The sequence below is a fragment of the Mobula birostris genome, chromosome 6 (assembly GCF_030028105.1).
Source record: "Mobula birostris isolate sMobBir1 chromosome 6, sMobBir1.hap1, whole genome shotgun sequence".
In the NCBI taxonomy this organism is placed as follows: domain Eukaryota; kingdom Metazoa; phylum Chordata; class Chondrichthyes; order Myliobatiformes; family Myliobatidae; genus Mobula; species Mobula birostris.
Window position 1 is genome coordinate 48,268,047 of NC_092375.1, and position 26,941 is coordinate 48,294,987.

Genomic DNA, 26,941 nt, shown 5'->3' on the forward strand with positions numbered 1-26,941 from the left:
TACCTACAGGAAAGATATCATTAAGTCTGAAAAGTTCAGAGAAAATGTACAGAAATGTTGTTGTGATTTGAGAACCTAAGTTATAGGGAAAGTTTGAAAGGTTGATTTTTTCCCCTGGAGCATAGGAGAATGAGACGAGTTATGATAGAGGTATACAAATTTGGCAGGGTCTGCAAGATATTATTTCCTACAAAGCGAAACCCAATAGCATGAATGGCAGCGATGCTTCACTACCAGATGAACTCAACGCCTTCTATGCACGCTTTGAAAGGGAGAACACAACTACAGCTGCGAAGATCCCTGCTGTACCTGGTGACCCTGTGATCTCTGTCTCAGAGGTCGATGTTAGACTGTCTTTAAAAAGAGTGAACCCTCGCAAGGCAGAAGGTCCCGACGGAGTACCTGGTAAAGGTCTGAAAACCTGTGCCAACCAGCCAGTGGGAGTATTCAAGGACATTTTTAACCTCTCACTGCTACGGGCAGAAGTTCCCACTTGCTTCAAAAAGGCAACAATTATACCAGTGCCAAAGAAGAATAATGTGGGCTGCCTTAATGACTGGTAGCCTGGTAGCACTCACATCGACAGTGATGAAATGCTTTGAGGGGTTGGTCATGACTAGACTGAACTCCTGCCTCAGCAAGGACCTGGACCCATTGCAATTTGCCTATTGCCACAATAGGTCAATGGCAGACGCAATCTCAATGGTTCTTCACACAGCTTTCGACCACCTGGACAACACAAACACCTACGTCAGGATGCTGTTCATCGACTATAGCTCAGCATTTAATACCATCATTTCCACAATCTTAATTGAGAAGTTGTCGAACTTGGGCCTCTGTACCTCCCTCTGCAATTGGATCCTCGACTTCTTAACTAGAAGACCACAATCTGTGTGGATTGGTGATAATATTTCCTCCTCACTGACGATTAACACTGGTGCACCTCAGGGTGTGTGCTTAGCCCACTGTTCTACTCTCTATATACACATGACTGTGTGGCTAGGTATAGCTCAAATACCATCTATAAATTCGTTGATGATACAACCATTGTTGGTAGAATCTCATGTGGTGACGAGAGGGCGTACAGGAGCGAGATATGCCAACTAGTGGAATGGTGCTGCAGTAACAACCTGGCACTCAACGAGGACGAAAGAGCTGATTGTGGACTTCAGGAAGGGTAAGACGAAGGAATACAGTATTTCTGTTTTTACACTTCTTTAATCTATTCAATATACATAATTGATTTACTTGTTTATTTTTTTTCTCTGCTAGATTATGTATGGCATTGAGCTAAGTTAACAAATGTCACGTCACATGCCAGTGATAATAAACCTGAGTCTGATTCTGATTTATGAGGGGTATAGATAGGGTAAATTCAAGCAGATTTTCCACTGAGGATGGGTGAGTAGAACTAGAGGTTATATGTCAGGGTGAAATGTGATTATTTAAGGCAAAGGAGAGAGGAAACTTCTTCACTCAGAGGGAGGTGTGAGTGTGGAATGAGTTGCCATGGTAGTGGTAGATGTGGGGTTGATTGTAACACCTAAGAGAGATTTGGATAAGTACAAGGGTGGGAACGGTATGGAGGGCTATGGTCCACGTGTGGGATGAAGAACAATAACAGTTTGGCACAGTCTAAGGCCTGTTTCTGTGTTGTGTGATCCATGGCTCTCTGTGACTACGATATCACATGACTTTTTCTTGTACCCAATTTAATGTAACTGGTTTAATTGAGTGTCTTGGCAGTGGTGACCTTCAAGATATTGATGTTGGGGGATTTGTTGACTATGTACAGTTAATTAGAATCTCTTGTTGGAGATGGCATTGCCTGGCTTATATATATAATTTGCCTTGTGTAAATTTTATCTAGGTCAGGCCGCATGTAGGTGTGAACTGCTTCATTTGCTGAAACTTTCTAAGTAGATTTGAACATCATGTAAACATTCCCACTTTTAAGGTTATGGAAGGAAGATGAAGGAACTGAAGATGTGTGGGCCTTCAGTATTGTTTCAGAGAACACCTACAGTGATGTCCTGCAGTTGTGATGATTGCCCAACAACTTCAACCATCTTCCTTTATGCAAGGTATGACCAAACCTTGGAGCGCTTTTCTGTTGAGGACACACTTTACCCATTGTTGCCTCAATATCAAGGGCAGGCAGTCTTGCATCACCCCTGACGTTCAGCTCTATCAACCCACCTACCTACCTTGGCTGGTTTTATGGAAAAGGAGCGACGAAACAGACAAGATCTATACTCTTCTGAGTTAAGGCAGACCCGCATCCAGGAATACATCGGGTGCAGCCTGGCAACTCTTCCTCAATTGCAAGTAAACCCAGGGATCTACGTAATTGGAGCAGATCACTGCTGTTCTTGTATTCAAATCCTCCTGCGAAGTGTTTAATGTGCTGGCCTTCATCAGTCAGAGCATTAAGTATAGGAGCTGGGATATTACGTTGTGGTTGAATAAATTGTTGGTAAGGCTGTACTGGGACATTCTGTACAGTTTTGACCAGCTTGTTATAGAAAAGACATGGTTGAACTGGAAGGAATGCAGAAAAATTTTGCAGGGTGCTGCCACTGGAGTTATTGGAAGAGGTTGGCCAGGGTAGGTCTTTGTTCCTTGGACAGTAAGAGGATGAGGCAGCAAACTTTAAAAATATTTAACATTACAAGAGGCTCACATAAGGTGGATGGTAGCAGTCTTTTCCCCAGGGTAGGGGAGTCCAGAACTAGGGAGTGAAAGGGGAAATATTTAAAAGGAACTGAGGGGCACCTTTTTCACGCAGAGCCTGATGAATATATGGAATGAGCTGCCAGATGAAGTGGTTGAGGAATGTATGATAGTGTCATTTAAGAAGCCCTTGGATAGGTACATGGAGGGATATGGGCTGAATGCTGGAAATTGGGACTAGCTGCTGGGCACTGAGGTTGGGCCAAAAGACCTGTATTCATGCTCTATTGCTCTATGATTCTGATGACGTTCATCATACCACTTCCCTTCCTAATTTCCTGCTGGACTTGCACATTAGCTTTATATGATTACATACAAGGACCCAGGTCTCTCTAAACACTTGGAACTTTTAATCTCTCACTATTTTATATAAAAATGCTCTTTTCTTTTGCTTTCCACCAGACCCCACATTGTTCTAAATTATATTCCATTGGCTTTGTCTATGCCCTTTACCTTATATAAGTAGCTTCTTAGCATTTACCTTAAAACTGCCATTCACATTTGTATCATCAGAAAACTCAGGAAAAATCTCTTGGATTGTATCCTATTAATCTTTTCAAAGCACAAATACCACACATTATGGTCAATGTGTGATATAGATAATGGTTCACCCTTATCCATTCTGTTAATACCCATTGAAAAACTTGTTACACTTTTTTCAACCATATTTCCTTTTTCACCCTTTTATAAGTCCATGCTGATTCTGCCCAGTCCTGCTACTACTTTATAAATGCCTTATTTTTTTCAGGCATCTGTTAGTCTCGCGAGACCATGGATTTGTGCCTTGGAAGGTTTCCAGGGCGCAGGCCTGGGCAAGATTGTATGGAAGACTGGCAGTTGCCTATGCTGCAAGTCTCTCCTCTCCACATCATCAATCTTGTCCAAGGGAAGGGCACTAGGGCCGATACAGCTTGGCACTGGTGTCGTTGCAGAGCAATGTGTGCCTTGCTCAAGGACACAACACATTGCCTCAGCTGAGGCTCGAACTAGCGACCTTCAGATCACTAGACCGCTGCCTTAACCACTTGGCCACGCGCCAGCACAAATGGCTTATTATCACTTTCTTAATAATACATTTCAGTATTTTCCCTGATTCTAATGTCAGGCTAAATAATCTGTCCCTTCTCCTTTCTTAAATAGAGTTTGTTTCTGATCAGATGACTTTATGGGTCTTGAGTAGGAATTCTTTGAAGAAATGACGTGGATAAAGTGAAATGAGTGGGTGTGCAATATTAGATTTCCAGAAGCATTCAGTAAGATGCTTTACCAAGGACTATTTTGGAAAATGAAAGCTTAAAGTATGAGGGAGAGTGCTCAAAGTGGCTGGCTACAGGAGACAAAGAGTACTTGTAGATGGCCTTTTCCTTGTTGGTAAGGTGCTAGTGAATGGCGGAGGCTTGACTTTTTACAATTCATGGAAATGACTTGAATAAAGGGACCTCCAAAGGTATGTTTGCTAAATTTGCTGATGGTACTAGGATAGAAAAGAAAAATTTTAAAAAGAAACTTGCAGACCTGAATCGATTTACTGTATCCCTCCAAGAAACACACATAAAAAATAATAATGCTGGTGAACACAGCAGATCAGGCAGCATCTATAGGAAGAGGTACAGTCGACGTTTTGGGCCAAGACCCTTCATCAGGACTAAATGAAAGAAGAGGCAGTAAGAGATTTGAAAGTGGGAGGGGGAGGGGAAGATCCAAAATGATAGGAGAAGACAGGAGGGGGAGGGATGGAGCCAAGAGCTGGAAAGTTGATTGGCAAAAGGGAATGAGGATGGAGAAGGGAGAGGAGCATGGGATGGGAGGCCTAGGGAGAAAGAAAGGGGGAGGGGAGCCCAGAGGATGGGCAAGGAGTATAGTGAGAGGGACAGAGGGAGAAAAAAGAGAGAACATAATAAATAAATAAACAAACAAATAAATAGATCGGTAGATAGATAGCTGATGGGGTACAAGGGGGAGGTGGGGCATTAGCAGAAATTTGAGAAGTCAATGTTTATGCCATCAGGTTGGAGGCTACCCAGACGGAATATAAGGTGTTGTTTCTCCAACCTGAGTGTGGCTTCATCTTGACAGTAGAGGAGGCCGAGGACAGACATATCAGAATGAGAATGGGATGTGGAATTAAAATGTGTGGCCACTGGGAGATCCTGCTTTCTCTGGCAGACAGTATCCCTTTCCTGTTTCTGGAGTTTTCCCACCGTTTTCTGCTTTTGTTCTAGACTTTCAGCAACTGCAGCTTTCTTTTATTTTTATTTACTGTTGAATTCACTGCCACTTCACTTGAAGAAATTCTCAGTTCTCCAGGATTTCTGCCTCTTCCTTTCCTGTGATGGTTGCAGAGGCACTGACTATTACTCTCTTCACAGATTCTTTCATTCAGAGAGATCAGGGTAGATTAGAGGAAGGTCAATAATTGAGGAACTTAGTGAGGAAAAGGGAGCAAAGCGTAAATGAAATAGAGAATTAGATACAGAAAGAAAGGACAAGAAATCACAATTTAAGGAAAAATATTCAAACAATAAATGTATTTGAACTCCTTAAGATGCTTTCCAGCGTTTTACCGTTTTTGCTTGAGATAGGAAAGTTGGAAAGAGGACATAAGGAAATCACAAAGGAATTTAAGTATTCCAATTGACTTTTCATTTCAGACAGTCTCACAAGCACCATGGCAACATTAGAAACAAGAAATGTGATGTTACCGACGGCAACACCTAAATTCAGTCTTATCTTCACCAAAACATCGTGAACCCGATCATCCGCAATTGCTTCCCAATCTTGTTACTTCAGGATGTACCACCACTTCGACCCATCTCCCCAAATACGACCATAGAAATCACATTAAATGTTAATCTGGTGCGCCGCAGGACAATTAACGAGAAGCAGTTTAAGTGGTAAGAGGAGCAGGAAGTGGAATTGATAAATAATCTTCTTCAGCAGATTAGATAATTGACACCAGCATTTTTGAAGAAGTATTGTGAAACGTGTTAAGATTTTATTGGGTTGACGCCTCGAGCAACGAAAAACAGCCGTATGGAATAAGATTTACGGGACAGAGCTGGGTCTGGTTAGGCACCTGGTGCCTTTAAGTGACCGTCGATATTTGTATGCATTTAAAGCGTTGAAGAAAGAAAGGGGGAAATAACCAAACTGCTGGACAAACTCCAGCATCTGGAGTTTTTCTTGTGGAAACCGATGAACGTGTACGAGGCGTCGTGAAACACTGCCAACATTACGGGGAATTTGAGAGCATCAAAGTTCAGGGTCTGAAATGATAACAGAGAAAAAAAAATGCCTGAGTGCTGAGTACATCGGGGGCTGCGGAATGATTTGGAAACAAATTCTGCATTTTGAGCACGTATCCGACAGGCATCCTGTACGGGGACAGAGAGCTGCACAATAAAAACCGGCGTGCGGGAGGCCAATAACAAAAGAGTAGTGGTTGAAGGTGGAACTGCACGCTGAGGTCGGAGTGACGATCCCGGGGCGGAGCTGCACGAAGGGACCTTTCAAAGCTCAGCGCCGTGCACTTCCCCTGATCGCCGCCGCTTAGCTAGGCACCGCCGAGGAAGCTCGGGCTGAGGGCGCAACATGTCAAGCAGCAAATGTGATGTGATTGTCATTGGTGGCGGCATCTCAGGTCAGTCGTAACTTCAGTAGAAATGCGTTGCTGTTTTATTGTAACAAGAAGAAAAGGGTAAAAAAGTGCACGCGGAGCTCCTTTGAAAATCACGTGAGATAAGCCCAGTGCAAATGTGTTGAGAGTCATCTGTCAATAGTACCATTACTGAGTACTGGTAACAAAAAGAGGTTTGTTGGCAGGGTGAGATTAAGGTCAGTGCTGAGCTACCGTTGATATTCCTACATTCCATGGTCGGGAAGTGTGAACGCTTGGTTTGCCGAACCGCAACCATCAAAATAGCTTTGCCACTTCACGTTTATTTTTCACTATGTTGATTAAGTAGAAGCCAGTTTCAGTATATCATTTGCACAAAACACCAACGCATTACATCATTTTATACCAGCATTCGCCAATGTGCGGCCACTAATCTCCTGCCTGGTCTGTAAGGTATTTAAATCATGGTTTAAACCACCGTCTTGAATCGTCGCTTGCTTGTGTCTCGTTCTCACTGTTAACACATTTAATTCTGCGTTCAACAGCAATGCCAAAAAAGTAATGCATTAAAATTAACGTGCAGTCATGTTATTCGTACATCCCTACCATTTGCATTGAAGTAATTTCCGCATTCTGGTAATATTTATGGGAGCCGTGAGGAGGGGTCGGAAGAGAGTGGGGTCAATGCTGAGTAGTATTATTTTAATCTAGTTCTGTTGCCTCTGGTTTCACCTGCAGAGTTGGAGTCAACTTCCGTAATCAACAGGTTTTGGAAAGGAACAGAACATATTCAATGGTTGATTTAGCACTGTACGTGAACAACAAACGCAAGGGAATGTTATTCTTTTAGTGAGGTTCCCATGTCAGGATCTATGGCAAAATTACTTTCAGCTGGTATTTCTGTGTTGAAGCAGTTTATTTATGTTTCCAAGAGGCACCTCATGAATTCATCGTTCTGCTTTCTGGAAGTTGTACTTTAAGAACATTTGAGTTTTATGAGCAGCAAATTTGTTCCAAAAATAATTTCAATCCTTAATATGTGCATTGTATTAAAGATGCAGTTTTCTACAATATTGTAAAACAGCTTTACTATTTCAGCACATTTATCTTCCGCAATGTGAATTAAGTCAAGAACAGTTTCAGTATTACTATTTAATTTAAAACAAAGATTACATTGTATTATACCAAGTGCCGCCACTTACCTCCTGTCTGGTCTGCAATGTCTTTAAATCGTGGTTTAAACCACCGTCTTGAATCGCTGTTTCCTTGTTGCAGAATTTGGCTTGGATCAATGGATCACCAGTTGTGATTGTGTTTTCATTTCTGGGAATTCAGTATATAAAGGATTAAGATTCAGAACTTACATTTTGTCAATTTATGATAAAGCCTGAGGATGTATCCAAATTCAGAAGACCAGACGTCCTGGGATCATTATCTGGTGCTTCAGAAGACAGGACTAGTGACATGGATTGGTGCCAGAACAGCTGCTGTTATAGTGGTCTGGCAGAAATGGTGGTCTCAATAAGTGAGAATGTTGAGATTTTGCCCCCTTTCAAATATAATGTTAGAGCTTCCTTTTTATAGGATGTGAAGGTTCACTTTGATAAAATACTTTTGTAGACATATGTTTGAGTTGAAATAACTTGTCATTTGCAGTTTGTTCCTGTGCAAATAATAATGAATTATATCTTGACTACATTATCTGGCCTCTGTATTGACTTTTGATGGAAACAAATATAAAAAAAAATCACGGCAGAATTGACTCTGCTATTATAAAGAGCATCCTCACATTAGCCATTACTAACAAGAGAAAATCTGCAGATGCTGGAAATCCAGGCAACACATACAAAATACTGGAGAAGCTCAGCAGGCCAGAGAGTTCCTCCAGCATTTTGTGTGTGTTGATGATTAGCCAATACTGTCTGGTTTGTACTTGCATGTGTGCTGGACAAAGAAACACTCACACAACTGCTGGATGGGGAGTTTCAGGAATTTCGAGCCAACGGTGATGAGTAGACCTCAGCGAGAGTATATGACTAGTAGAATTGTAATGGTACAGGGTGTGTCTATGGGGTGCTGGTCAGTCAGGCTCCTTTGTCCTGGATGATGCTGAGCTTTTTTCAATGTTGCTGTAGCTTATACACATACCCATCTGAGAAAGTGCAAAGTAATCTGCTATAGTCCAGATGTGGCTTCTGCATGATAGAAAGGCTTTGCAGAGTTAGGAAAACTTTTATCTTCTATCATGCTCCAGTATCCGTGGTTCTTGTATTGCTGGTCTGCTGATCTTTCTGTTATTGATGTGGGGAATTCTGATAATCTCTTTAAAATGTCATCATGAGGCAGCAGTTAGATTTTCTTGTTACGATCTGGGGAAGATGGAATTTTACCAACTGCCACAAGTAGTACGTTTTCCACCGAGCCATTTCGTTACTGAGAGAGATATGGTTCTCCAACATGAGGTTTTGCAAATTAATGATGCCCAAGAACCTGACTGTTGAAACAGTGCTAACTGCAGAGTTGTTGATGATGAGTGGGTGGAGAGCAGACACATCTCTCCGGAATTCCATTTGCATTTCCATGGTTTCGAGGGCATTCAGCTCCAAGGCACAGATGGTCCAACTTGCCTTTGGAATTTAGTTTCTGATTAAGGCAGTAATGAGATTGGAACAAAGCAGTTCTGATAAAACCCAAATTCACCACTTGTGTGCACTTTGAGCAGCGGACCTTGATAATGTCAGTGAGAGAAGACTGATCAAGGGGTAAATGACCAGACTCAGGTTTGTCACATTTTGTGTATGCAGTGCATCCCTGGACAAGTTTTCTGTATGTTTTAAGAAGATTTTTAATATTTGTTAATTGTTTTCCCAGAGAATCAGTTCCTTCAGGAATACACCCTCAGTAATCACCTTTTCCTTGGGTCATCCTTTGAGATCACAGATGACAATACTTCTCTGGTTTTGAGTTCTGAGGTGCCTACTGAGGCATCTCTCCTCTGCAGATGAGAGTGTTGGTGGCTGATGAGCAGTGTGGTCCCTCACAGCTTAGGCCGAGCCTCTGTGTACATGGTATTGATAATATGATCCTCAGTGCTACTCTTCACTTTGGGTCTGAAGTTCTCAGAATGAGTGGGGATGTTACGTATTTTCAAAGAGGCTTTGAGCACATCCATGAATCTTTTCCTCTGTCTGCCCTGCTAATTTCCTTCCTTGACAGGCACCCTCAGCTGTGTAAGCTGGGACGTTGGCAAAGTCCAGGGCTCTCAAAAGAAGGACATTTGTCAAAATTTTGTTCTGTAATGGTGAGGACCTCTTGGGCAAGGTACAAGTTAATCATAAGCGTGGAAGCTCTGTCTGGCAGTGACTGGAAATACATCAATATTGGCTCACTTTCTGAACTCTGCTAATTCTGGGGAATAGCAATGGTCTCTTCCTGCTGTCTATTTATTTATCCACCCCACCAATTGTAATTGGCTATTTTAGGACTACAGATCTGATTTGTTGTTATTATTTTTCTCTGTATATAGAATGATGCTTCCAGCTTAGGAAGTATGTAGTACCATCGTTGAAGCATGACCAATCAGTTAATCAAACTGCAAGCTGAAGGGTTAGTGGAACATGAGGGCAAAATAGTAAAGAGAATGCAGGAAAGTCCCATGTGCCGTTTAGATTTCAGCCTGGGACAGGGAATAGGAGACAAGATGTAGGATGCTGAAAATGTATATCAAAAGGAAAAACTATTTACAAAGCAGACGAGAAGCATTCATTCGTTTATTTATTGTGTGTATGTTGGAATGCATTGTTTCCTTAACAACCTACGTAACCTAAAGGTATGCCGGGGGCAGCCCCCAGGTGTCACCACAAATTCTGGTGCCAACATAGCATGCCTACCATGTTCACAGAGCAACACAAGCAACAGGAAAAACGGTGACCACGCCTCAACAAAACCAGTCCAGTACCTCCCTCCCTCCTAGGCATACACCTCCAACCTCAAGACACACTGTCTCTGGCCTCCACTGAGTACACAAACACACCAATACCGGGCTTCTAACTTCCTCAGTGGGCAGGTGAACTTGCAGATTGGGCCTTAACTTCCAGGCTTCTAATTGACCTTCATGTTTTGATCTTTGGTACCTACCTAGGACTCGCCAGTGATGAAAAATGAAGGCTCTGAATGAAAACCCCAAACTCCAGGCCTTGAATGCCAGAATCACTGATGACCAGGACCCTGAGTACTAGGCCTTGACCTCCGATCTTCACTAGCTTGTGTACCTAGGGGGTCACTGGCCTATGTTCCTCCTGCCCATATGGAACACCAATCCTGGAACTCACCAAGCAGGAGGCTACAAGCCCTTGTCCTTGCTGGTCTGCTGGCCCTAAATCTGTCCACATATCTCTGTATGTAAAATTTTGCTTTGTAGCCTCCAGCATTTGAGCATGGAGTGGAGGCCCAGGCTTCAGCCCAACCTGTAATTCCCCCAAATCCCTGTCCCTAAAACCTAACCTGACCCTTAACTCTCCTCTCTGTCCCCAAAACCATCCCTAAGAACCTAAAAAATAAAACAACTAAGCCACAACTTTGATAGAGACTGCAGCTTGGTGTCACCTTAACTGGAAATAGTCAATGGACAGCTACAATTGACCAGCTGAACATTCTTTTAACCCTTCAGAGGCAGTAGTTGTGGATGACTTGGCTGTAAATACATCAAAGACTGGTTGTCCAGCTAAAGCTGTATGAGTTGAAACTTCTGTCGAGGATGCTAAATTTAAAAATTCCTTTCTAGGAGAAGGAAGAAAACAAGTGCTGGTTATTATTATGACCAGTCTAGAAAAGCTCACTGCTACACCAGCTGTGATATGGCTTCCCTATAAATAGATTGGAATTGCAGACTTGTAGGTGTGAGGACGCTTTCCTCAAGAAGCGAACATGACCTCGAGATAAGATTTGCAATGCAATAAGATTTGCCCTCGCCAAAGGAAGGTGTATGAGTAATAGGATAATATGCTCCAAGCTTGAGCTAAGGAAAACCCCAGAGACACGAGAGTATTGAACTTGTGATAAACCAAGAGCTCCACAAAATCAAAACCAAACTGCTTAAGGATTAAACGCAAACAACAGGAATTCTGCAGATGCTGGAAATTCAAGCAACACACATCAAAGTTGCTGGTGAACGCAGCAGGCCAGGCAGCATCTGTAGGAAGAGGTGCAGTCGACGTCCTGACGAAGGGTCTCGGCCTGAAACGTCGACTGCACCTCTTCCTACAGATGCTGCCTGGCCTGCTGCGTTCACCAGCAACTTTGATGTGTGTTGCTTAAGGATTAAAGATTAGATTAGCTTTATTTGTCATATGAGCATCAAAACATACCGTATCAAATCAGCAAGGATTGTGCTGTGCTTCTGGTGCCAATAATATTGCACGTCCACAACTCACTAGCTCTAACCTTGTATCTTTGGAGTGTGGGAGGAAACTGTGCTAATGGCAGAAACTCATGTGGTCATGGGGAGAATGTGCAAACTCATGACTGACAGCAGTGGGAACTGAAACCCGACCTCAGGGCTATGCTAACAGTTAGCTACCTATTTGGTAAGATATGTAATGTGTGTGGAAAGAACAAACTTCTTTCACAGAGTCTGGCCCTGTGGCTCAGCAGGGTAGGGAAAGGAAGAAGGTAGCAGTAACAGGGGACTCGATAGTTAGGGGTTCAGACAAGCGATTCTGTGGACGCAGGAAAGAAACACGCATGGTAGATTGCCTCCCGGGTGCCAGGGTCCACGATGTTTCTGATTGCGTCCACAATATCCTGAAGTGGGAAGCCAGAGGTTGTAGTACGTATTGATACCAACGACATAGGTAGGAAAAGGGAGGAGGAGGTCCTGAAAATGACTACAGGGTGTTAAGAAGGACCTTAAAAGGTAGTAATCTCAGGATTATTGCCTGTGCCATGCGACAGTGAGTATAGGAATAGAATGAGGTGGAGGATAAATCCATGGCTGAGGGATTGGAGCAGGGTGCAAGGATTCAGATTTCTGGATCATTGGGACCTCTCTTGGGGCAGGTGTGACCTGTATAAAAAGGATGAGTTGCACTTGAATCTGAGGGGGACCAATACCCTGGCGGGGAGGTTTGCTAAGGCTGTTGGGGAGAGTTTAAACTAGAATTGCTGGGGAGTGAGAACCGAACTGAAGAGACAGAGGAAGGGGCTGTTGGCTCACAAATAGAGAATGCTTGGAGACAGTGTGAGAGGGAGGATGGGCAGGTGATAGACAAGGGATGTGCTCATACCGATGGTTTGAGATGTGTCTATTTTAATATAAGAAGCGTTATGAACAAAGGAGATGAGCTTAGAGCGTGGATCAGTACTTGGAGCTATGATGTTGTGGCCATTACGGAAACTTGGATGGCTCAGGAGCAGGAATGGTTACTTAAAGTGCCAGGCTTTACATATTTCAGAAAGGACAGGGAGGGAGGCAAAAGAGATGGGGGTGTGGCACTGCTGATCAGAAATGAGGAAGTCATGGAGGGATGGTCTACTGAGTCTCTGTGGGTGGAAGTTAGGAACAGGAAAGGGTCAATAACTCTACTGGGTGTTTGTGTGTGTGTTTTTTTTTAAGACCACCCAATAGTTATAGGGACATCGAGGAACAGATAGGGAGACAGATTCTGCAAAGGTGTAATAATAACAGGGTTGTCATGGTGGGAGATTTTAATTTCCCAAATATTGATTGGCATCTCCCTAGAGCAAGGGGTTTAGATGGGGTAGGAAGGTTTCTTGGCACAATATGTAGATAAGACTACAAGAGGAGAGGCTGTACTTGATCTGGTATTGGGAAATGAACCTGGTCAGGTGTTAGATCTCTCAGTGGGAGAGCATCTTGGAGATAGTGATCACAATTCTATCTACTGTACCATAGCACTGGAGAGGGATAGGAACAGACAAGTTCAGAAAGTGTTTAATTGGAGTAAGGGGAAAGCTGTTCAGGGGATATTTGTGTGGGGTTCTGCATAGGTACGTTCCAATGAGACAGGGAAAGGACGGTAGGGTACAGGAACCGTGGTGTACAAAGACTGTTGAAAACCTAGTCAAGAAGAAAAGAAAAGCTCACAGAAGGTTCAAAAAGCTAGATAATCACAGAGAACTAGAAGATTATAAGGCTAGCAAGAAGGAGTTTAAGAATGAAATTAGGAGAGTCAGAAGGGGCCATGAGAAGGCCTTGGTGAGCAGGATTAAGGACAATCCCAAGGCATTCTACAAGAATGTAAAGAGCAAGAGGATAAGATTGAGAGAGAATAGGACCAATCAAGTGTGACAGTGGAAAAGTGTGTATGGAACCGGAGGAGATAGCAGAGATACTTAATGAATACTTCAGTATTCACTATGGAAAAGGATCTTGGCAATCCAATTACTATGGATTGAAAAGCTTGAGCATATAGATATTAAGAAAGAGGATGTGCTGGAGCTTTTGGAAAGCATCATGTTGGATAAGTCTCCAGGACCAGATGAGATGTACTCCAGGCTACCATGGGAGGAGAGGAAGGAGATTGCTGAGCCTCTCGTAATGATCTTTGCATCATCAATGGGGATGGGAGAAGTTCCAGAGGATTGGAGGGTTGCAGATGTTGTTCTCTTATTCAAGAAAGGGAGTGGGGATAGCCCAGGAAATTATAGACCAGTGAGTCTGTCTTCAGTGGTTGGTAAGTTGATGGAAAAGATTCTGAGAGGCAGGATTAATGAACATTTGGAAAGGCATAATATGATTAGGAATAGTCAGCATGGCTTTGTGAAAGGCAGGTCGTGCCTTACGAGCCTGATTGAATTTTTTGAGGATGTGACTAAACACATTGATGAAGCTAGAGCCATAGATGTAGTGTATACGAATTTCAGCAAGGCATTTGGTAAGGTACCCCATACGAGGTTTATTAAGGAAGGAGGCATGGGATCCAAGGGGACCTTGCTTTGCGGATCCAGAATTGGCTTGCCCACAGAAGGCAAAGAGTGGTTGTAGACAGGTCACGTACTCCATGGAGGTCTGTGACCAGTGGTGTGCCTCAGGGATCTGTTCTGGGACCCCTTCTCTTTGTGATTTTTATAAATGACCTGGATTGTAAACGTAATTTTTGCTGGATCAAATAACGACAGCACAAAAAGATCGTTACTTTTCACCTATTATTTCTTCTAGCTCAGCTGGAGAGTGAACTTGGACCCGATATCAGGGAGAGAATCTCTCTCATCTCCCCGACGGTTCTACAAGTTCACTACCTGATGTCAGAATTGTCAGAAGTTATAAGGCCACTGATACAAAAGAACAATCAATTTGTTAGACACTCCAGCCACCTTAATTAAAGAAAAGAATGTCCTACCTGGTTTGTTGGAGTCACAACTTAATTACAAAGATAAGAACATCTGTCAAATTTATGCTTGAATTAAGAAAGGAATGTTCTGTCTAATTTCCATCAGGTACCACCTTTTGTCAAAATCAAAAAGGTGTGAAAAGCCAGAAGACATCTTATGTGGATCTGGGTGAACTTTAACCCTTATCTTGCTCCAAAGAAAGCAGCTGAGACATTATTCAAACACACTGTAGTCACAGACATAGTCAGAACTGAATCCATTGTTTACAAGAATCTGAGAATCCCCCATTCCCTTAAACTTTATCAGGATGAGGAAGTGAGGGGTGGGTTAGTAAATTTGCTGATGACACAAAGGTTGGGGGTGTTGTGGATAGTGTGGAGGGCTGTCAGAGGTTACAGTGGGACATTGATAGGATGCAAAACTGGGGAGAAGTGGCAGATGGACTTCAATCCAGATAAGTGTGAGGTGGTTCATTTTGGTGGGTCAAGTATGATGGCAGAATATAGTATTAATGGTAAGACTCTTGGCAGTGTGGAGGATCAGAGGGATCTTGGGGTCTGCGCAGGTTGACTCTGTGGTTAAGAAGGCATTTGGTACATTGGCCTTCATCAACTGGGATTGAGTTTAAGATCCAAGAGGTAATGTTACAGCTATATAGGACCCCTGGTCAGACCCCACTTCACAAGGTCACAAGACAAAGGAGCAGAAGTAGGCCATTCGGCCCATCGAGTCTGCTCTGCCGCTCCACTATGAGCTAAACTATTCTCCCATCTAGTTCCAATTTCCGGCTTTTTCCCCATATCCCTTGATACCCTGACTAATTAGATACCTATCAATCTCCTCCTTAAACACCCTCAATGATCGGGCCTCCACAGCTGTATGTGGCAACGAATTCCACAAATTCACGACCCTCTGGCTAAAAAATTTCTCCTCATCTGTTTTAAATGGGTGCCCTCTAATTCTAAGACTGCGGCCTGTTGTCCTGGACTCACCCACCAAGGGAAACAGCCTTTCCACATCTACTCCGTTCAACGCTTTCAACATTCAAAATGTTTCTATGAGATCCTCTCTCATTCTTCTATACTCTAATGAATACAGTCCAAGAGCCGACAAACGCTCCTCATATGTTAGCCGCTACATTCCAGGAATCATCCTTGTAAATCTTCTCTGAACTCTCTCCAACATCAGAATATCTCTCCTAAGATAGGGGGCCCAAAACTGCGCACAGTATTCCAAATGAGGTCTGACTAATGCCCCATAGAGCCTCATCAACACCTCCTTACTCTGATACACTATTCCTCTTGAAATGAATGCCAACATAGCATTCACTTTCCTTACCGCCGATCCAACTTGGTGGTTAACCTTTAGGGTATCCTGCACGAGGACCCCCAAGTCCCTTTGCACTTCCGATTTTTGAATTTTCTCCCCATCTAAATAATCTGCCCGATTATTTCTTCTTCCAAAATGTACAACCGTACATTTGTCAACGTTGTATCTCATCTGCCATTTCTTTGCCCCTCTCCTAAACTGACGAAGTCTCTCTGCAACCTTTCTGTTTCTTCAACATTTCCTGCTCCTCCACTTATCTTGGTGTCATCCACAAATTTAGCCACAAAACCATTTAATCCATAATCTAAATCATCGATATACATCGTAAAAAGAAGCGGCCCCAACACCGACCCCTGCGGAACACCACTAGTAACCAGCAACCAATCAGAATAGGATCCCTTTATTCCCACCCTTTGCTTTCTGCCTATCAGCCAATGCTCCACCCATTTCAATATCTTTCCTATAATTCCATGGACTCTCATCTTATTCAGCAGCCTCATATGCGGCACCTTATCGAAGGCCTTTTGAAAATCCAAATACACAACATCCACAGCCTCTCCCTTATCAATCTTATTTGAGATTACCTCAAAAAATTCCAATAGGTTGGTGAGACAGGATCTTCCCTTCATGAAACCATGCTGGCTTGGGCCTGTCTTGTCATGCACCTCAAGGTATTTCATAACCTCGTCCTTGAGGATCAACTCCAATAACTTTCCAATTACTGATGTCAGACTAATAGGTCTGAAATTTTCTTTTTGCTGCGCCTCTCCTTTCTTAAACAGCAGAACTAGATTTGCAACCTTCCAGTCCTCCGGAACCATGCCAGAGTCTATTGATTCCTGCAAGATCATTTTCAATGCCTCCACAATCTCCAAAGCCACCTCCTTCAGAACCCGTGGGTGCACCTCATCCGGTCCGGGAGACTTATCTATTCTTAGTCCATTTAGCTTCCCAAGCACTTTCTCTCTAGTAATTTTGACTGTACCTAATTCTATTCCCTGAGACCTCTGGCTATCAGGTATATTGCTAATGTCTTCCACTGTGAAGACTGATGCAAAATACTCATTTAGTTCCTCTGCCATCTCTTTGTTACCCATTATAATTTCTGCAGCATCATTTTCAATCGGTCCTATATCTACCCGTGTCACTCTTTTACTCTTCATATATTTAAAAAAAAATTATCCTTTTTTATGTTAATTGCCAACTTCCTTTCATAATTCATCTTTTCTTTCCTAAGACTTTCTTAGTTTCCTTCTGTAAGTTCTTAAAAGTCATCCAGTCCTCAGTTTTCCCACTAATTTTTGCTTCCTGTACACTGTCTCTTTTGCTTTTATTTTAGCCTTAACCTCTCTCGTTAGCCACACTTGTGCCATTTTTCCATTCATAATTTTCTTTTTTCTTGGAATATATTTTTCCTGCACTTATTTCTTGTAGGAATTTCATCCAATTCTGCTGTACTGTCCCTCCATCTAGCTTACTTTTCCAGTCTACTTGGGCCAGTTCCCCTCTCATACCACTGTAATTTCCTTTGTTCCACTGAAAATCTCTGGCATACTAGCATACCTGATATCAGCTTCTCCTTTTCAAATTTGAAACTGAACTCAATCATATTATGATCACTACTTCCAAGGGGTTCCTTTACCTCCAGCTCCCTAATCGCCTCAGCTTCGTTACACAGCACCCAATCCAAAACAGCCGGTCCCCTGGTGGGCTTCTGGACAAGCTGCTCCAAAAAGCCATCCTGTAGGCATTCTACAAACTCCCTCTCCTGAGATCCATTATCTTCCTGACTTTCCCAATCCACTTTCATATTAAAATCCCCCATAATTATCTTGACATTTTCCTTCTGACACGCTTTTTCTATTTCCAGCAGTGTAGTCCACATCCCGGCTGCTGTTTAGAGGCCTGTATATAACTGCTATTAGTGTCTTTTTACCCTTGCCATTTCTTAACTCAACCCATAAGGATTCTACCTCTTCTGATCCTATGTCCCTTCTTTCTATTGATTTGATATCGTTACTTACCATCAGGGCCACACCACCCCCTTTACCTACCTTCCTATTTTTCCTATACACTTGGAGTACTGTGCTCAGTTCTGGTCACCTCACTGCAGGAAGGATGTGGAAACTACAGAAAGGGTGCTGAGGAGATTTACAAAGATGTTTCCTGGATTAGGGAGCATGCCTTATGAGAATAGGTTGAGTGAACTCGGCCTTTTCTCCTTGGAGCGGCGGAGGATGAAAGGTGACCTGATAGAGGTGTATAAGATGATGAGAGGCATTGATTGTGTGAATAGTCAGAGGTCCTCTTTGCTACTCTCCACTTTGGGTCTGAAGTTCTCAGGAATGAGTGGGGATGTTACATTTTTAAAGAGGCTTTCAGCAATCCTGTCAAATTGATGTCAGTAAATGGTATTTTTATTTTTGAATACATGTATTGAAATGACAGTGAGGTTTTCTAGAATACCGACAATGAATGCTAGTGTAATTGCCACAATATCTGGGCCACTTCATTTCTTTATTACTTAGAATATTGATGGGAATTATATAGAAATTAACTGCTTAAAATTAGTGTTCTCCCAAGATTATTCCACTAGTTCCATGTATCTCTACATTGTGTCATCCTTGATGTAGGGACAGCCCAGGAAAGAGCAGATGATTTAGAACTGGGGTTCACAACCTTTTTTTATGCCATGGACTCTGATCATTAACCAAGGGGTCCATGATCCATGGTTGGGAACCCCTGATTTAGAAGCTTATAAAGGCATCCGTTAGTCTTGTGGGACCATGGATCTGCGCCTGGGAAGTCTTCACTCTCCAGGGCACAGGCCTGGGCAAGGTTGTATGGAAGACCAGCAGTTGCTGGTCCAATGTTGTCCAAGGGAAGGGCATTAGGACCCATACGCCTTGGCACCAGTGTCGTCGCAGAGCAATGTGTGATTAAGTGCCTTGCTCAAGGACACAACACATTCCCTCGGCTGGGGATTGAACTCACGACCTTCAGGTAGCTAGTCCAATGACTTAACCACTTGGCCACGTGCTCACATGTTAGAAGTTTACCTATAATTTTACAGACTGGCAGATCAAGTTCAAGAGTTTGTAGAAATCACAAACTTAGGATGTGTCAGATCTCCAGATGTGTAGCACAGTGTGCCAACTTCCCACACACCTACAGAGTTTGTTTCCTTGAAAGTGGCATCAGAGGCAGATAGGGTCCATTTTGGGTCACTGGCCTTCATAAATCAAAGTACTGAGTACAAGAGTAGGGATGTTATGTTGAAGTTGTACAAGATTCAAATATGGAATATTGTGTGCAGTTGTGGTCACCTACCTACAAGAAAGATATCAACAATTTTTTTTTTTTGAAAGAATCCACAAAAAATTTACAAGGATGTCGATGGAACTCGAGGACCTGAATTATAGGGAAAGTTTGAATAGGTTAAGGCTTTATTCCTTGGAGCATAGGGAATGAGAAATTTGATAGAAAGGTGAACAAAATTATAAGGGTATAGTTAGGGTAAATGCAAGCAGGCATTTTCCACTGAGCTTGGGTAAAACTTGAACTGTAAGTCATGAGTTAAGAGTGAAAGCTGAAATATTTAAGTGGAGCCTGAGGAGAAACTTCACTCAGTGCGGAATGGGCTGCCAGTGGAAGGAGTGGATGTGGGTCTGAGGGCAACATTTCAGAGAAGTTTGGATAAGAACATGAGTGGGAGGGGTATGAAGAGCTATGGTCCAGGTGCAGGCTGATGAGACTGGGCAGAATAACAGTTCATCCTGGGCTAGGTGGTCCAAAGTGCCTATTTGTGGGCTGTACTGTTCTAAACTCTACCATACCTATTTCTAATCTTTTATGGATAAAATCTTGAAAGCATATTGACTGGGGTGGGGGGGAGATGTCACATAGAGATGGGTGTATAACATTCAGGAGTCAAAGCAGATTTTTGTCAAAGATCTAGCTTAAACTGATACACAAACACGAGGAAATCTGCAGATGCTGGAATTTCAAGCAACACACACAAAAGTTGCTGGTGAACGCAGCAGGCCAGGCAGCATCTCTAGGAAGAGGTTCAGTTGACGTTTCGGGCCGAGACCCTTCGTCAGGACTAACTGAAAGAAGAGCTAGTAAGAGATTTGAAAGTGGGAGGGGGAGATCTGAAATGATAAGAGAAGACAGGAGGGGGAGGGATGGAGCCAAGAGCTGGACAGGTGATTGGCAAAAGGGATATGAGAGGATCATGGGACAGGAGGCCCAGGGAGAAGGAAAAGGGGAAGGGGGGAAAACCCAGAGGATGGGCAAGGGGTAGAAACATAGAAAATAGGTGCAGGAGTAGGCCATTTGGCACTTCGAGCCTGCACCGCCATTCAGTATGATCATAGCTGATCATCCAACTTGGAACCCTGTACCGGCCTTCCCTCCATACCCCTTGATCCCTTTAGCCACAAGGGCCATATCTAACTCCCTCTTAAATATAGCCAATGAACTGGCCTCAACTGTTTCCTGTGGCAGAGAATTCCACAGATTCACCACTCTGTGTGAAGAAGTTTTTCCTCATCTTGGTCCTAAAAGCCTATATCCTCAAACTGTTACCCCTCATTCTGGACTTCCCTAACATCGGGAACAATCTCCCTGCATCTAGCCTGTCCAATCCCTTTAGAATTTTATACGTTTCAGTAAGTTCCCCCTCAAACCTCTAAATTTTAGAGAGTATAAGGCTAGTCGATCCAGTCTTTCATCATATGAAAGTCCTGCCATCCCAGGAATCAATCTGGTATAGTGAGAGGGACAGAGGGAGAAAAAGGAGGGAGAAAAAGAACGTGTGTGTGTGTATATAAATAACGGATGGGGCACGAGGGGGAGGTGGGGCCCTAACAGAAGTTTGAAAAGTCAATGTTTAAACTGATGGGAGTATTTGCTAATAATGTTATTTCTGTGAATGCAGTTTTGGATTTCAGCAAAGCTTCTCACACCATGTTGCACAGAGTATTTTAACCTGCAAGGTTTTGAAATGTGGGGGAGAAGTTTCAGAGGCAGAATGAATGTGTACTAAACAAGAGAAAACTACTTGGTTTTGAAACTTGGGTACTAATGGCAGATGTCTCGCGTGGTTTGTATGCGGTTATCAGCACTCCCAGTGTACTTGTATGATATGAAGCTACTAATAAATGAAATAACTGGTTTTAAAGAAGACCATATCAGGGTATCACAGCAGCTACAGTGAGGAAAGAGACCCTTTGGCCTGTTGAATTTATATTGAGGTTCAATGACCTTTTTACTATTGCCATAATGTGGAATGCTGATATTTGAAAACTAGAGGAATAACCTTACGAAACACCCCATGACTCTTCCCCATCACCACCACCTACATCTCTAATAAGTAACAATGTGGAAAGCACAGAAATCTTCCACTCAGTATTGAAACACTTTTTAAAAAAAAAAAAAAAAAAAAAAAAAAATCAAATGCCTTACAACATTGGTAATATTTGAAATAATATTTAGGAATATAAAATTTTCAGCTGTAGCTGTTTAAAAGCATTGGTCCTGTCATCATTATGCTCTCTATGGTACATTGTGCTCTCTGGGTTGTATTTCACTTTTAAGCCAATCATTTTTAAAAAGTCAATTTGCCATTTGGCACGTTTTATGGAAGACTTTGTGTCAAGGTCTGCACAAGCAAAATAACCCTTATTGTGGAGACACTGAAATTTACCCTTTCGGGTGACGATACTGTTTTCAGTATTGAAGAGTTGTTAGTCCTGTGCTGCAGATACAATATAAATTCAGCTGGCTTTGCCAAATCAAAATACTCCACTGTATTTCTGTTCATCTCCTTGAAACCATTGCACCACGATTTGGTAAAATCCTTTCCATGCATTCCAGTCCGATATAATTTACAAGATGCAAACAAAAAAAAAGCTGGAAACACACAGCAGGTCAATAAATGTCTGAGGAAAGAAGAGTGTTCAGATTTGGAATCCTTCATCAGATTTCCAGCATCAGTGGGGAGGTGACAGATTGTTGTATTAGCCCACTTGTATATAAAAGTGCTTATCTATTAGATTTAGGGTGGTAATTGTCACAAGTAGCAAAATGATGGTGGATGCTGTTGTACTCGAGCATATTTCTCAACAAGACTTTCTGCTGTCTGTGCCCTTCGACCTTGTGCAAAGAAAAGTTTGGTTGATAAAGATTGTTTTAATCAACAACACTGTGGAATTCCAGGATCTGAAACAGTGTCTGTGACTTGTGGAGTGGTGAGAAAATTTTTTGTTCAGAATAATATGAACATCTGTTATATACAAAAATTGCAAAATACTTAAGTAGTTTGCACTTTATTCAGTCTTTCTGCTTTTATTTCTCAAAGATTTTGAAGACTATCTCTTACAGCTGCTATGAGAGATTGAAAAATGTCCTGAAAAGGTATAATATTGTTAGCAGTTGACATGGACTTCAAAAATTTAAATTCATTTTGAACATTCTGGTTAAAACAATGATGATAATTTTATGACAATCCTGCAGTGTTCTTGTTTCCAGTGCCCTGTGGTTATCACAGTATATAAGTGGCTTCTCATTGCTTTTCATAAAATTTACCATGGTATTACGAGCTTTGAGAGTTTTAGTGTTATTGCTTAGCTCCTGTCTACCCATATACACTGTAGGTTTTGTCTTAGCAACATAGCACTTTCACTAAATCAGTTATACTTAAAAATGTAAAGGACAAATGCAATGAACAAGACAATTTACCACTTTTAAGAAGAGGACAAACAGCCACAATATCATTTAAATATGAGACCATAAGACACAGGAGCAGAATTCAACCCCTTGAGTCTGCTCTGCTTTTCAATAATGGCTGATTTTATTTTGTACCTCAGCCCTATTCTCCTGCCTTCTCCCAGTAAACTTCCATGTCTTACTCATCAAGAACCTATTAACCTCCATTTTAAATATACCACACTTTATTAATTCCACAGCTTCACCACATTAAAAAAAAATTCCTCCTCATTTCTGTCCTAAAGGGATGTTCTGTTCTAAAGCTCTGGCCTTTGTCCTGGAATTTTCCATTACAGTATTGGAAACATTCCCTGCACATCTACTCACCTCAGCCTTCAGTATTCAATAGTTTTCAATGTAATCTCCCCCTCCTATTTCAGCAAATACAGGCCCAGAGCCATCAAACACTCCATGTGTTAACCCTTTCACTCTTGGAATAATTTTTGTGCCCTGCCCTTGACCCTCTCCTATGCCAGTACATTCTTTCTAGAAACGTAGGGCTCAGAACTGCTCATTATACTCTAAATGCAGTCTGACCAATTTGTTATAAAGCTTTACACTGACTTTTGTGGAATATAATTAATATGGAACTGTCTGTTTTAAAATGGACCGTACAAGCAGCCTAACATACTGTAGATATATATGCAAGTTGCTTTTAACGCTGGCACAAAATGTACTGGAAACTATTTGGGGAATGATTGTGGAGCATGTTAACTAAATGGCTGTAACTTGTGATCAAATTTTGTGGCAACTTATTGAAACAAACTTGAAGTATGCAGCATTAGGAAGTGAAGAAATTCACATTTTCATGTTTTACTCAAGCAATCAGAAGCAATTGGGATGGTTTGAGTTTTAAAACCACTTGATAAGTTCAATGTACAGTCATTACAAGAACAATGACTCCACTTCAATGGTAAAGTTAAACTTTTATTTTTAATGGGTTAATGATCTACTGAAAACATAGCCAGTGCAATCTTCATAAAGCCACATCAAAGGTTTTTTCAATTATACCATCAGATGTGATTCTTGGTCTTTGAAAGTGTTGATATTTCTCCATTGTAGTCAGTATTGTTTTGATGACTAAAATAATGCTGCCAATCCCAGAAACAGTTTTCTTCTCTCTTTATCGTGATTAGCTGCTGTAAATGAATAAGGAAGTATATGGGGCTTGTGCATGAATGAGGTGAGAATTCAGTAACAAGAGTAGCATGCTTTGGCCAGTTGTGGAAATGTTTTAATATATCAAAATAAACTTTATTCATAAAATTATTTACAAGATTAATCTGTGTGAAGCAGTTTCATTCTTTCTTTCATTCATAGGCAATGCATTAAGCAGTGTTCTATTACACTTCTGAAAATCAATTACGCATTTGCCAGTCATGTGGCCCCCTGGGTTGGGACACTACTACAGTAATTAGGGTATTTCGCACCCAACCAGGCTGTACTGCAACAGAGGAAACCTATACTGTGGTCCTTGCCCACTGAGCCCTTGCACTGACAGCGGCTGCATTAAGCTTCAGTGTGTTCCTCAGCCTGTACACCTGCTGCCTGAAATGTGCCAGCAGCAGCATTCCTCTACGAACATCTCACTGTGCTGCCAGGCCAGCAAATTTAGGGAAGGCTAGAGCAGCACTTGATATCAGCAGCTCTTTGTGTCTGTGTGTGTGTGTGCCTGTCTCTAGGAACAGCCCATAGATCAGAATCCTCTGTCACGCAGCTGCTTGGGACGGACCATGACACAGGCCCCTGCATTCTCCTTTAGTTGTGGATTTTTAAAAACAAAATCGACTTTATTCGTAATGGAAAATTATTTACAAGAATAAGCTGTTCAATGCCTTTTCATTCTTTACATTCATAGTCAAATCTTCCATCCTGTTTTATGACACTCACACGCATCAACATTACTGCTGTCACTCCTGTGGTACTCTGGGGTGGTATACCACCCCAATAATTGGGGTGGGGGGGGGCTGCCTCACACAACCCTACACTGTGGTCCTTGCCCACTGAGCCCCTGTGGTGGCTGCACCAAGCTTCTCAGCTGGTACTCCTGTGCCACGGCAGCATTCCTCCATGGGCGTCTCGATGTGCTGGCAGATCAGTAAGTTTTGCGAAGACCAAAGGAATTTTTCCACTGAGTTGATGACGCGTGAGCAGCACTTGATGTTTGTCTCCATGTGTGTCCCTGGGAACAGCCCATAGATCGGTGAGTCCACTGCCACGCAGCTGTTGGGGATGATCCACAAAACAGGGTCTTGCATCTTTCTCCACATCTCTTTCACAAGCTCTCAGTACACAAAGAGGTGAGCTACCATCTCTTCTCCACTACAGCCACCCCGTGATACTCTAGACATGCGGGAAGGAACTGACTGGGAGGGCCCATCTCACCACCAGCCAGGCAAGGTCTTGGTGCGATCTGGCAAGGAGGCATTCTGCCAGGTGGTGTGGACAGTCTGCTCAGGGATCCAACCACTGTGTCCATTGAGTCCTTCTGCAGTATCTGCGGGACATTCCATGCTGGCACTGTCTGATTAGGTTAGATTAGATTAGATTCAACTTTATTGTCATTGTTCCGAGTACAGATACAAAGCCAATGAAATGCATTTAACATCTGACCAGACCAGAAATGCAAAGAATAGTGTTATTTACAAAATAACTGCGAATAAAAAAAAATTGCTATAGCACACAAATATATAAGTACTGAGACAGTACAATATGAATGCAATACTGCTTAGTGCTCTGATGAGAGGTTCAGCAGTGTCACAGCCTCGGGGAAGAAGCTCTTCCTGTGCCTGCTGGTGCGGGAGCGGAGGCTCCTGTAGCACCTACCGGATGGGAGGAGAGTTTAAAAAGTCCATGGTTAGGGTGAGATGCATCCTTGATGCTTTTTGCCCTGCCCAGGCAGCGTTTATGGTAGATGCTCTCAATAGTGGGCAATTGGGTGCTGGTAATCCACTGGGCAGTTTTCACCACACGCTGGAGTGCTTTGTGGTCTGATACGGGACAATTGCCATACCACACTGAGATGCAGTTGGTGAGTATGCTCTCAATGGTATAGCGATAAAAGTCCATCAGTATCCTGGGACAGAGGTGAGCTTTCTTCATGCTCCGCAGGAAATAAAGGTGCTGTTGTGCCTTTTTGATCAGGATGGAGGAGTTCAGGGACCAGGTGAGATCCTTGGAAATGTGGACACCAAGGAATTTGAAGCTTGATACACGCTCCACTACAGCTCCGTTGATGTAGATAGGGACGTGAGTGTAACTCCTGGCATGCCTGAAGTCCACAATGATCTCCTTGGTCTTCTGGGTGTTAAGGGCCAGGTTGTTATCGGCACACCACGCAGCCAGGTGCCGTGGTAAAACATGTTGCTCCAGAAGAACTTTTCCACAAAGGAAAGGTAGTGTGGCGATGTCCAGTTGACTGGGACGTTGCGCGGCAATGGGCCAGTTCCATCCTGTGCAACAACAGGGACAGGTAGAACCTTAGCACTGAGTGGCACTTAGTGCCCAAGTGTTTAGGTTCCACACAGCCTGATGCAGCCGTACATGAAGGTGGTTATCAGGGTGAAGGCAATATTGGATATGTTTTTACCCTTGTTGTCCAGGGACTGGTGCATTGCGACCAGTTTGATAGTTCAATCTATAATCCCCAGATGAACTTGGAGACCGCTGTAGTGAATCCCAAGCTGGAGGAAGAGGGGACGGGCCACACCTGTGCCAGGTACTACTGCCCAGAGAGAACCTAACACCTGCCGACCAGGTTCTTCCTAGTTTTGATGGGGAGTGTCCTCCCCTGATTCACAGGAAGCTTAGATGTTGCACACCATGACACAACATATTCTGAGATATAATCACTGTTGCCTTTTTTGTTTTTTTCTCTCTTTTCACTTTGTCTTTAATTATGCCTGGTTTTTCACTGATTCTGTGTTTTCTTGTTCTACTGTCGAATGCCTGCAAAAAATCATCTCAGGGTAGTGTATGGTGATATACATTGGTAATAAATATTGCAAAGTACGTATATATCACCATACAAAATTTATGACTAGAGTATAAAAGCAAGGATGTAATGTTGAGGCATTATAAAGCCCTAGTGAAGCCTCAGTTTTGCACTCCTCATCTTAGAAAGGATGTGCTGAGACTGGA

General features: G+C 42.6%; 1 protein-coding gene across 1 annotated transcript in view; it reads left to right on the forward strand.

Annotated features, from left to right (window-relative positions):
* Positions 1–5,829: 5,829 nt before the first annotated feature.
* Positions 5,830–26,941, forward strand: part of mao (monoamine oxidase) — a 187,236-nt gene continuing 166,124 nt past the window's right edge. Inside the window, exon 1 of the mRNA XM_072260440.1 lies at positions 5,830–6,373. Coding sequence (XP_072116541.1) covers positions 6,325–6,373 — 49 coding nt within the window. The 5' untranslated portion in view covers positions 5,830–6,324. The remainder of the gene's footprint in view (positions 6,374–26,941) is intronic.